The following is a 13,938-nucleotide window of genomic DNA, read 5'->3' on the forward strand; positions in this document are numbered from 1 at the left end:
ATGCAGTAAAGTTAATAACTGTCTAAGCGCGTAATTATTTTCGTGCCGGTTTCCTGGATTTGTAATCGGTATGAATTGTAATACCGAAAGGGTATGCATTTTTATAACTCAACTAATGCATGTTAAAAAGTTGAATTTTTTTAAATATAATTATATTATCCTTTCCTCATTTTGTCGAGGAAATAAGTAAACCGGTCGTTTTAGAAAACAATTATTTAATAAAGTGTCTAAAAGAAAAACTGCGTTGTAAATACAAAAAAAAACCTGGAAAATAATCATTGTTAAATTTCTTAAAGGATAAAAATTTTATATTCTCGGATTACGGTCAAAAGTTTTTCATGATACATAAAATAAGTTTCCCACTAAGCCTAGAGAATTTTTCTAGTATTAAACAATTTTTGAATGAATCTAACTGTTATTATGTGTTGGATTTACAACTGTTGAATTATCAATATGTTGATTATTTTCATTTCGTTTACCAACCGGACAAACATCTTGTTACCTTCCATCTAACAAATCTAATCTTAGATTTCTATATATAAAAAAGTAAAGTTAAACTACTTTGTAGAAGAAGCTTTTAGAACTTACCTATCAACTTGTTCTGATTTTTGTTTTATGTTCCTTTCTAAATAATAGCGATTATATAAGTGATGTTAATTCTTGTTTAATAATGCTTCCTCCATTAAAAAGAAAAGGAATGGGTTCTGATATCCGTATTCTTTGTATGTGTTGATTATAATCACGCATTAAGAGTACAGCTGTTTAGTCTGACAGATCCTCCTCCTCGTCGCTACTGTAACAAAATAATTGGTTGGTAATATAAATATAACGTTTATTAATTATTAGTATTATAATTATTATGTAAATGATTATTGTTATAATTGATTCATTTTACAATAATATTTATATTTGGCCTGCTAATTAATATAATTTATTATTCAGTCCAATAAATTATAGAAATTTTTTAATTAAAAATCAGCGTAAATTATAGGTCGTCTGATAGGCCTGTCTGTCTGTATATGAGCGCGCGCGCGCGCGCTCATATACAGACAGACACGACACAGAGAGAGATATATACAGTATATATAAATTCATGGAAGTGTATAAATTAAATATGCAAACATATAATTTAAATTCAACCAATGTCATTTTAAATTTAAATATTATCATTAATGCAAAATAAATTATGTAGGGAAAACTTTAATATTAATCTTGATGAAAAAAGATTATTTTAATTCTATATGTAAAATTCGCCTATCCATTAAGAAATATTACGCAGTATTACTATGTTTTCATAAAAATATATTAATGAAATTTATATACGTTTTATACTTTTATATATATATATATATATATATATATATATACTAATAGTCTAAGTTTAGAAAACTTCAGTTGTCAATCTGGGTGGGGGGGGGGATTGTTTGCTGGACCGGCGACGGAATTCTTGCTAGTTCTGACATCCTATCGCGGTACAATGTCCCTTCTACGTACTGTTATCATAGTCAACACTACACTTCAGACAGCCCGGGTGAAACAATTGGACATCTGTATGCTAACGATTTCCAATTTTTGACCAGTAGTACACAGTGTGTCCGTAAATTAATCGTAGGTTTTAATACAGCCAGTTTTTGAAATAAACCACTTTTGAAAAATGAAGTCTAAGTGTAATGGGAAATTTTTCACGTTTTCGATACGTAAACAAGTTGTGCCACCACATTTTGCGTGTTGTGTTATAAAATTGATAATCAAATGGAACTCATAATTTAGCATAATTTAATCATTATGGTGCAAAAGAAGGTTCAGTGAATTTTATTATTTAAGTTGCAAAATAAAAGAGTTTCAATTAAAATTAAATAAGTTTGAATCTGTTACATTTGATAGTTGTGAATGTCATCGTGTGTTCCAACGAAGAACCACCGCACGAAAAAAACAATCCGTGGGACAAATGATCCGGACACTCACTGAAGCGGTCACGTTCAGAACGACCATCAATGTCTGACAATGTATGACATCAAAGTTATTTTTGCCAAGCCCCAAAAAAGTCAATACGAAGGTGTTCTATAAAATTAAGCGTTCCAAAAACTACTGTTCGTTTAAAAAAAATAACTACGCTTTACTGGTTATAAAATTCAGGTATAATATAAAATTTATCCACAGCACAAAATTAAACGATTTGAAAGAGTTACACAAGTAACTCGGTTTCATTCACAATATAGAGTTTTACAGACTATTGTAAACAATCTTGAATCTTAGAATTATTTCATTCGTTCATTGTAATATAGCACACAAAACATGTTTTTTTTCTTTTTCTGTAACAATCAAGTTTACTTACTATTACAAGGAAATATACCGTTATAGATTATAAAATGAGCCATCCCCAATTTTTTATTTATATCCAACCGTTTAGATCCCTAATTAAAAAAATAAAAAATAAATAAATAAATTAGCAGTAGTTAATTAGCTTTAAGTTGTCTTTTAGTTTTATTTTTGTTTATTTTTATGTTTTCAATAAATATGTTGTTATATAAATATAATAATATTACTAGCCGGTCAGCCCGTCTAGCTAAGGACTCTCCCCACTGACCCCTACTGTATTCATTATCCTATGGTGTGAGAGAAATACTGATAAAAACAATTAAAAGTATACAGACTTTACAAATACCTGAAAAATAAACTAAATTACCAAAGACATAACAGTAGTAACTTTAGTAATTAAAGTAAACGGACTTTACGAGGAAAAATTCTTAACTTTATCTCAAAGGGGAGGCTAGGGCATCAATCTATGCCTTAAAACCTTCCCTGGGATAACACAAATGTATCCTGAAAATTTGAAAGCAATCGGTCGGTTGGTTCTTGCATGAAGCTGTAGCAAACGGACAGACAGATCCCGCCACAAACTTTCGCATTTATCAATTAGATAAAAATATATTTGTGTACTTTTTTATTTTTAATAAAATTAAAAATTCTTATGTTTGTATTTAGTTTCTGTGGACTTTATTCTTACCATTTCTCAGAATCAAATTTTTTACAAGTTTTGTTTAAAACTTATGTGTGTTGATATTATCAACACACATAAGTTTAACAAAGTTTTATTTTACGCCAAACATAAAATAGTGTGTTTTTTTACCCTAATAGTTCCCTTTTACCCCAGATTTCTCAAAAACTTCAAAAATACAGCTCTTGAACCGTTTTTCACTTTATCGGATCAGATATCAAATAAAACCATTAAATTTGAACCATTTAATTTAATTAAGTGGATTAAAACCACTTAATTTGTGTTCAAGAATTACAATAGCCGCCTTAATTTTACCTAAGGCGTAAAATCTTACGCCGCCAAAACTCGCTAATGAAGCGTTTCCTTCATTATAAGTTGCGGTTCATCAAATGGAGAAAAAAACGTCTAAAAAAATTCGAGATATTTTTTGAAAGTATTCTTTATTACTAAATTAATTGACCTAAAATATAATGTTTTCACGCTTATTTTTTTCTCATTTTCATTTCACTGTTAGGGTAGGTCATGTAACAACTGTAAACGTAGTTCGTTATTTTCTTATGTACATACTAATAGATGTTATCGATTTACAGTCTATTAAAAAATAATTAATCAAGAGCTGATAAAGAAATAAGTTAACAAAGGTATTTTAAAATTAATTTTTTTTAGGGTTTAAAAATAATAATTAAAATAATGCCTGAAGAAAAATGAAATAATGGTGTATAATATTTTCTTTATTAATAGTCTAAATTGTTAAGGTTGCTAGTTGGCAACAAAAGATAAATTATGTACATTAATTAGTGTAATAATAATGATAATATACTATAAATAACACTGAACAAGCCCTAAAACGAAGTGATCAACATTTATCAGTTTATACACACGCCTAAAAATGAATATATAAAAGTTACTGTAATTAGCTTGATTATCCGTTTAATTTAAATATCAAATTATAAAATACTGGAATATTTAAGGTTAAATAACTTAATAAATCGTGTATATATATCCATTTACAGAAATTAACTCTAAAAAAACTAAAAAAGTAATTTTAACATCTATTAAATAAGATTAATTAAACAAAACCTTTTACACGTAACATTAATATTTATTAAATAATGATAATATACTAGTTTTAACAAAGTTATTGCATAATCGAACGTTTATTAACGAAAAATTTTAACACTAGCCAATAATTATTTAATCGTATAAACTAGCGGTTCTCAAACTTTTTTACGTATCACAGATGTGAATTCAGTAGTTCAGTAGCGTACCACTGAACTATTTAACATGTATTTATTCATTTATTCGAAAGTTTTTTTTTTATAAAAAACAATCATGTGTTACAATTGTTTTATTTATTACAAATCTTTTAAACATCTTTACTTCCTTGTTCAAAATAAAGGAAGTAATGTGATCGCGAAAAATTTCGGTTTTCAGATTTCAACGGAAATATTCATTTTGACCATTCCTGAATCCATTTTGACTAGTTTCGGCGTGACTTCTGTACGTATGTATCTCGCATAACTCAAAAACGATTAGCAGTAGGATGTTAAAATTTTGGATTTTGGACTGTTGTAACATTTAGTTGTGCACCTCTCCTTTTGAAGCTCAAAATCCAAAGAAATCTGGATTTTGGATTTTTCTTAACTGAAGTAATAAGCTCTCATTTGAAAACTTTTCAACGATATATCATAAGTGCTACTTATTATGATTGGTTCCAGAGTTATAGCCAAATGAAATTTTAATTAATAAAATAAATGGATCTTATAAGGGGATGGCACATCGGTTCGAATCAGACTTCCTCTACTTTTTAAAATTTAAATATATTGATTTATTAATTAATAATTAACCTCTGATTATAAAAAAAAATGTTAACGGTAAGTAATTCATTAATAACAATAAAAAATAATGTGAAAAAAATATCAGAAGTTAATGAAATAAAATGTTTTCGTATTTTTCATTTAAAAAAAAATTTAATAGGTGTAATATACTAGGCGTCCTTGTACGCCTAGTACAAGGAGTCACTTAGGAGCAAATTGTCCACCTCCTTTCGATGTTTCTCGTCAGTCACAGAAACTGGTCATCCACTGCAAGGTTCATCCTCAAATGTCGCTTTACCAGCATTACGTTCGCAAAATTTCAACGCCCACCTACTCACAGTACTCCTGTCAGTAGGTTTCACTACCGTAAACCGTTTTTAAACGATGAAAAAAATTCGTAGGATTTACATTTTCTCCTGTTAAAAATCGGTCACTGCGCGCTGTTTTAACCGTGTTGACATATTGACCGAACTCGACTCCATTTTTACTGCTACTGAAAACAAACCGGTAAACTGATTTCAACGCATTATCGCAGGTTTGTAGAGGGGGATTTTAGCTATCATGTGTTGCCAAACCCAACTCGATAGTAACTTTTAACTCCGGGTAGAACGCTATTGTGCAAAATTTATCAGCCAACCTCGTATATCATCCCATTCATCCTCTGAAGTAATACGTTACGTTGGTTACGGAGGCTAAACAGAAAAAGAACGAAAATAACCTGCTTAGCATTTTTCTTTGGAAAGTCATCTCGCCTCTGTGTGTAGTAGTAAATGAATGTGGTCACTCATTTCAAAACAAAATCTGGAAAATAAACGAGAGTTTAAATAAAAACATTTACCACCATGATGGCCTCTTGGAAAACATGTTTAAATTATTCAGGCATCCGTTTTACTTCTAAAAGCTTCTCTGTTTTGATGATGCTGCAATGAGTAAGGATAAAAGTTTCTTTAACCAATTTTGCTTTGGTGACAACCCAGCTGCATATTTTTTTGTCATAGCTCGGGCACCATCAGAACAGAAGCCCAACGTACTGGTTTCAGTCAAGTCCATTCTTCGCAAAGAAGTGAACAGCTTTTTGAATATTTAATCGGCGATAGTTCGTGCTAATAGTAATAGTTAATCACAAAATAAAAAATCCTCCTTAATTCTACCCTGAAATACACAATGCAACTAAACCATAAATTAAGCATAATTTCATTAGAGTTATACAGAAAAAAAAATATTTTTGAGTTTTATTATTATGTTCTCTTTAACATCCCTTCAATTTTGTGGTATACTGTATCATTTGACATTTATATCATATCTAGCCGTTTAGCTGACGATTGAGCCGACATAGAAGTCATCATACCTTTCGCAGCAGGTAGCGGTGACACCTTTTACGATAATCTACAACGAATGGTTGATGGAATTCCTAAGACAGATTATATTATTATAGCTGGAGATCTGAACGCACGAATAGGTTTAGAACCAATGCAAGAGGTGGATGGAATATAGAGAGTGGACATTGTGAATAGCAATGGAACAAGGTTGCATGAATTATCCAAATTTTAATAATTTGAGATGAAATTGTATATAGAGGTCCTGAAATGGGTTCAGATCATTAATTATTGATGACTAAGATTGAAATAATGGCCAGATAGAAGAAGCAAAATACTCGCATAAATAACAAAGGAAAGGAAGAGGAAGTTATTTAGGTTCGTCTTTAGAATTATGAGAGTGCACGATTCTTGTATCAGGAGAAGTTAACGAATCTGTTACAAAATATAACTACAAGAGAAAGCGTGAATGAAGAATGGGTTGCTGTTAAGCAAGTAATTATGCAAGCAGCTCGAGAACCTTTGGGTACCTAGATTCTTAATAAGAAAATATAAAGTTTAAAAATTTGGAACAAGGAGATTGATAACGCCATCTAAGAAAAGCAAATTGCTTATTTTTTTTTTATGCAAACAACCGATTTTGTTACGGTTATCTATAAGCAGAAAACAAATGTTGCTAAGCGTTTTGTTCAAGAAGCTCATAAAAAGGCATTCTAAGTTTTTCTATCTGAAATAGGTAACAACGTACATGATCGTCAGGTTTTCGCTTCTAAAATTATGAAACTCCTTAATAGTAGAGGCACAGCTAAAATAGGTGTAATAAATTTGCAAACGTTGTTACAGCATTACAAAGATCTTTGGTTTGATCAGTGAAATAGGACCTTGTAACGATCCTGCTGGTGATTTCATTTCATATGAGGGGTAACAAGAAAGTTTTTGAAGATATCAAAAAATAGAAAATAGGTGGTCTAGAAGGCATACTGAATTACTGACGTATGGTAGAACGTTTTTCCAACTTGATTTTGACACCTTATAAATTATTGAATATCCTCGGAAATTCCGGATGAATGGCCTGTAGCTGAAGTAATTTCGTTGATGAAGAGGTAGGAGAGAAAACAAAGTAGGAATTTAAGAAGCATAAGTTTTCAATACTGCATATAATATTTAAACGGTCGGCTTCAAAAAATTTCTGAATTTTTATTGTTAAACGTACAAACTGGTGATGAATACAACAGAAATCTCTCTGTATAAAAAAATAGATTTTTTTTGGGTAAGATTCAATAAGAACAAGAATTATCATAAATGATAAAACAATCGAGAGCAGATTCTTCATTTTAATTACCTAGGTTATGATATGGGTTATGGCGGTAACAGGATAAAGAGAGGGAACTTAAAAAATTCCGTTGTTTGTGTGTGCTACGATTAGACGTAGTTTCAACGGGAGAGCTTCAAGGAGACTTAAATTCTTAAATTCGTTAGTATTATGGCTGTCCCAGTGCTCTTTTATGTTGCAGAAAGTTGGTCCTGCACAAGAGATTTCTCCGGGACCACCGCCTCTGAAATGAAATTCCTGCTAGCAGGTAAGGGGGTGCATTTTGAAGAAGCGATTTCATAATGAAAATGGCAGGCATAAGTTAGCCGTAAAACGATCTTTGCAAGAAAAATGATGAAATCGCTTATATTTAAATAATATGATGAAATCGATATATTTAAATTATATTAAATATACTTTGTGATCTTTTGTCTGTCATTCTCTATTAAACTATTTATCTACATCGATTTATATTGTAAATTAACTAAACTAATCAACCTAAACCAAATTAATTCAAGCAAAGTACGTAAAAATCAGTATGTATCTAAGAAAAAGTTCCCTTTCGAGATACGTATTCCTACATTAATACTTATCAAATTAAAAAGGGCACAATAACAATATTTTCATCAGTTTATCAACGATTATGTAAAACACTGGACGCAACTGTATCTATAGGGTAACCGTGATTCACTCGCTCTTCTTAACTACTGGATGAAAGTACGGCAGTCCTTTTAATAGTGACCGTTAAGAAACTTGTGCGTACATGTGCGACGCTGTGCATGCGTGGAACAGACAACTCGCTATTTGTGCGCTGTAGTATTTAAAGAACTCGTTGGCATTGCGTGTTCGTTTCTGCTAGCCGAATAACTGACATTCTTATTGTTGTTATACATATTTTCTCAAATTAAGGGAAAAGGAAATGATGATGTAACATACAACCCTTAATGTAACATAAAAACTGCTTATAGTTTAATGAACCTAACAAGAATTTGCATACAATATAATATTTAATCATTCCATCCATCACTGAAATTTTTGAATTATTATTAACTTTATAACATCGTGTGCTTTTTCTTAATTAGACTACTTAATTTTAATCTTTTTTTTTATGATTTAAACTTTGAAAAAAAAATGATATAAATTTTTGTTAAACCTGAAAGATTATTAAACTGGTGGTAAAGTACAATTTTAAAGATGTAAAATATATTTAAATATATCTAAAATTATTACAATATTTAAAAGCTATTTACGAAAAAATAAAAAGATTATGCTCTAATTCACTGATAATTTTTGAAAACGTCTTATTTATAAACATAATTTTTAAAAAAGAGACTACGTTTTTTCATTAAAGAAAAAGTTAAAAAATGTTATTAGAATTTCTAATATTAAGGATCAAAATTGTATATTACTCCTAACCCTCTAATAAAGATGTTTCTTCTATAATAATACCTCACTTAAAGAAAATTCTTTAAAAAAATTTAAGTCGATAAGTTGAAACAGAAAAAATATACAAATAATTATTACTTCTTTTTTTAAATTAGGGGCTGCTTTAATTATTTATATGCGCAAAGGTGTTTCAAGTTTTATTTTCGGTGACTTTTCTAGAAAAATATTAATTTGTTTTTTAAGAAAAAAATACACACGATAAATTTGTATAAAATCTAACTCCCTTCACATTCAATTTTTTCTCAAAATTGAATAAAAACCCCTTAACATACAAATTAATTCTTAAAATCTATTTAGACATACAGAGTGATTCACGAAAAATGTAAAAAAACTTTCTGGACAAATTCAACTGGTGAAAATAAAGAAGAGAGTTTATTTTCTTCTTGTTTTAATAGTAAATGCTCTTATGTAAATGAAAGTACTGAAGATGAAACAATTTTTTTTAATTCTCATAATTTCATTAAAAAAGAATGAAAGTATTAGTTTAAGAGATTATACTAGTTTTATTAAAAAAATTAATAGATAAAACAGAAATAAATTTGATTGGTAAAATCGAATGCAATATTACATCACGGATTTTCAATTCGTAATGATCATTACATTAGTTTTATTAAAAAAGGAAAAATATGGTATGAAGTGAATGATATGACTATCAGAAAAAAAATTGGCCGTGAAATGCAATTTGTTTGTTCTAAGGCCTAAAATTTTAATAACAAATCCATAAGATTAACCATCATCAGTAATTCGCAAAAAAAAAATGAAAAAATAATCTAACAAAATGCAATGATATCCAAAAAAAAATACAATGAAATTGTAAACCGTACGCTAAGAGTCTCGCTTTTTTACTTCTTTGCTAGGAAAACACACTTCTACTACCAAAATCTGTTATTAATTTAGAATTAAAAAAAAATGCATGTTAAATATACGTAATAGACAATAGATATACAATAATAGACAATAAACAATCTTTAAGCGTTCCGTATAATAAGCAAAAAAAAGAAAAATTTGTTACAAAAAAAACTCTTACCGGCCCGATTTCAAGTGTAATACATATTAAATGTACAGAAATAATACAATTCTTATGATTATTCGTTGTTTAATAAATGAAAACGTAAAGTTTATTACGTAAATGGTAAATATAAGAAAAAATAATATGATTATTATATATAATAAAATAATATTTAATTAATAAATCAACGTTCTAGAACAAGCAAAATACAAGAGAAAAAAAATCATTTTTCATTCCTTCTGTCAATTTTTACATTTGAAGTAACCGCTGAATTAACCAATAGTAGTAAAATTCTGTTATTTTATACTTTACTTTTTAATGTAATTTTATCATAAATTCAGTTTCATTATTTATTTTTAGTTGTCCGCCTATACTGCGACTATACTAAATACTACAAAAGAGAAAATTATTAATAAAATAATATAATTTTGCAAATTATAAAATAACTAGTTGACGTCTAGTAAGAGAATTTTAAATATTTACAAATATTCATTAAAGAAAAAGAAATCATTTTCTGTTGCCATGGCAACAGAAATACACTGAATAAAAAAAATTTTTGTTTTTCATTGTACTGCTTCTCAAAGGATAATTAAAATTTTTAAATAATTTAATGCCGCTTAAATAGTTGATACTTTCTTAAAACAAGATTATACTTTATATAACAAAAATAAAGAATTATCTTAAAAATCCCTCAATCCTTCTTTTGCTTTTCCTGTTACATGATTGTACTGTATAGCTGGAAAAGTAAATATACTGTTAGCTATAAGACAAGGGAAAGTATGTTAGAGTCAAACAACTTTGCATGTCGGGGTTTTTGCAGGTTCGTGATATTTCATAACACTTTCTAATAAAATAACACAAATTTGGCATTAAAAAATTATCAAAGGATGGTATATGGTGTACGGTTCCCGCACATGTAAACCTGTTTTTTTATTTGTTATTTCCAGGCTTGATGGACCGATTTAGATGAAATTTGGCCTGTTTATTTCTGTATATGAGACACAACGATGTCATTTAATTTTTAATAATTAGTTTGTTCGCAAGATAGCAGGGAGGTAAATCTTATGGGTCCCAATCTTAAACTTTTACTCTGAAGGTAGATAGTATATATTTAAAGGTATACATGGAAATATCTTATGGAAAGCAAAAGGGATGAAGCCAAACCCTTTCCTCTTTTTTCTTGTTTCTGGATTCTATTCTTCTTGTTTCTTTATCTACTCTAGTTCTTTTACTAACTACAATCACTATTAGTCCCATATCTTTAAATAGTAATCTGAAGAGAGTAAGCCCATGTAAGTAATAGTTGTATAACTTTCGTGGTTTAGCCGGTATGGAAAAAACGTCGTTCGCAGCATACGACAATGTTAGAAATCCGCGTCTTGTAAAAATTAAAAATAGGAAGTTAGGATAACCAGTTAAATAGCAGGTTAGAGTGACTAATCAGAGCATGAGCTAAAGCTCTTTGTAATCAAAGACAATGTATAGTATTGTGTTCTAATTCCAGGATTCTAAGTTTTTCTTACGAATTCCGTTAAACTTTTCGCGTCAAGGCTTTGCATATCAGAATGTTTATGGGTTATACATCATTACGCTGTAAATTTCATTCAAAATAATTGCGTAGGTAAATCGTTAAAATAATTCTGTAATGTGACCGGTAAAAAATGTTCAGTAAATATTGAAAACAATACGGTATATTGTGATTGGTTAGAATGTATAATTAAGTAAAATAAATTTACTAGTAATGAGATTTGTGAAAATAATTCCGTATTTGGACCAATGAAAATTTTTAAATATGATTAGCTAAATGGTATACAAATTAAGATTAATTAAAAGGTATTGATTCTCGACGAAGGTAGGATTATAACAGATGTTTCTCATTATATTTTCGTTTTTCAAATTAATTTTTTGTAGTAAATAAACAAAGCCTCAACATTTATTTTTTGATGATTTTTTAAGAATTTGTTGACACAGTAAATTTATATACCTATTTAAAGAAATTTGTTTCTAGATGGCGAAAAAAGAAAAAAAATCTGGCACGTTACGAGTTACCGGTATTGTTTCAAGTTTTATTTAGAATCTTACAGAGAATAAATATTTATATAACACACTAGCCGGTTTGTCTAGTGAGAACATGGACCCTCGGGGCTCAGTTCAACCCAGGTGAATCCTAGAGCCAACTCAAGGTCTCCTCGGAGCCAAGGAGCCTACCTGAACACCCGCAGAGCATGATTCGGTCGCTATTCCCACTGCCTAGAGGGATCTAACCCCTTGACCACCGCACTGTACTATTAAGCCAAACTATCGTGTCGTTACTAGCCTAACCGAAAACATCATGCTCGCCTCTATCGGCTGACACTGACAATCATCTAAATGAAACTATTTGTTAGATAATACAATTCATTAATATAAAATGTATAAATAACTATTTATGTATTAGTTAATGTGTCTAGTTTAAAAATCAAAATATGATCTTATAATACGGTACTTTATATGCTGTAATTACACACATTATTTTAATCCTAATTTATCCAATAAAATGCGAAATTATTTAATAAAATACGATGACCAAGTATGTTATTGGAATAACGCTATAACATAATCAGATAGTGTAATATTTAAAAGCATATTTTTCTACGACTATTATGAACTATTTCATAAATTTTATTATAAAAACAGGAAAAAGCAATATTTGACTATATTTAACCGTACAATGAAATGGTTAAGAAAATGTTACGGTTTTATCTACCGCTTATAACTTAATTATTAGCACTGCGTTAACAATCAAGGCATAATAAAGAAGTATTAATATTAATCAAGGCATAGTGTATACAAATCGAAAAAACGTCATTGATTAATTTTTCAAGTAGCTTCACTTTTTCACTCAAGCGGTTCAATCCCGCTCATGTCATCTGAGTCTCAATGAGATTAACGATTCAACGAGGTTGTCCATCTCACTTTCCTTTGATAAGTACTAGTCTTCAATTTTTTTTTATGTTGTCGCAATTTCGTACCCAGTCTTCTTTGCCCACGCTTGCAATCTTCTCTTCGGTTAGAGTTTGAATTTGAGGAAAACTACAAGATGTATTTTTACATATGAGTTCAGTTGGGTTGAGGTCCGGATTTTATGGCAGCAGATATTATGACCCTTCTCTTGAGCAACTCCAGGATATAGAAAAAAATCCTATTTTTCATAGGAAAAATCCTATAGCGGCTATGTCCTCATCAAGGGTATAGTAGCAAAATCTAGGTTTGTGCAACTTTATGAGTAAGTACAGCTCGAGCACATAAATAGCATCGGTGAAAGGAATGTTATATTTCACAAGCCAATCTTTCATATTTTGTTTTCTGCTCTTTGAGTTCGGGGCTTTATCGATTTGAATATTATGGTACGGAGCGTTGTCTATTACTTAAACACTCCTTGGCTCCAAATTTGCCAGAAATTTTTCTTTCAACAATTTCATAAACATATCAATGTTTACGTTATCGTGATAACGTACGTTGTCAAGGCATTTCGTACCAAAATCTTTTCACGCCAGCATGAATAATTATTAATTTGTACCCTTTAGAGATTGGACATCGGACACCATTGTTGGAATTGTCTGACCACGATTGATTTTTAAGGTGACTGCTAATACGTACGATTCATCAAGATAAATTATGGACCGTCCTTGATTTCTGAAACGCTTCATTGCCCTCAGATAAGAAATTCTTTGTTCTCTAACGTCTGGCGTTTCAATTAGTCCTCCTCTATTTGAAGATAAGATCCTTCAGAATATATTTCAAACTGCTTTTCTGCTCTTGAAAGTTAATATTCTCTCGTAGCTATTGTAACAGAATTTTCACTGTAGGAAGGCAGTGTTTTTGCAGGTGAAAATTATAAACTGTTCGTCTTACCATAGATTTGTTATTGTCGTCCAGTCCTGTGATACGCCTTTTAGAAAAGTTGGTAGTTTGCCTGGCGTAAAGAATGTACAAGACTACACTTCATTCACACTCATACATATCATCCTCATTCATCCTCTGAAGAATTATCTTAACGG

The 13,938-nt window shown here is 29.9% G+C and overlaps 1 protein-coding gene across 1 annotated transcript in view; it reads right to left on the reverse strand.

Moving 5' to 3' along the window:
- Positions 1-594: 594 nt before the first annotated feature.
- The window catches only part of LOC142320929 (uncharacterized), a 43,714-nt gene continuing 30,370 nt past the window's right edge, over positions 595-13,938 (reverse strand). The window contains exon 4 of the mRNA XM_075358916.1: positions 595-793. Coding sequence (XP_075215031.1) covers positions 763-793 — 31 coding nt within the window. The 3' untranslated portion in view covers positions 595-762. The remainder of the gene's footprint in view (positions 794-13,938) is intronic.

Source organism: Lycorma delicatula, chromosome 3 (genome assembly GCF_047948215.1).
Source record: "Lycorma delicatula isolate Av1 chromosome 3, ASM4794821v1, whole genome shotgun sequence".
Taxonomy (NCBI): domain Eukaryota; kingdom Metazoa; phylum Arthropoda; class Insecta; order Hemiptera; family Fulgoridae; genus Lycorma; species Lycorma delicatula.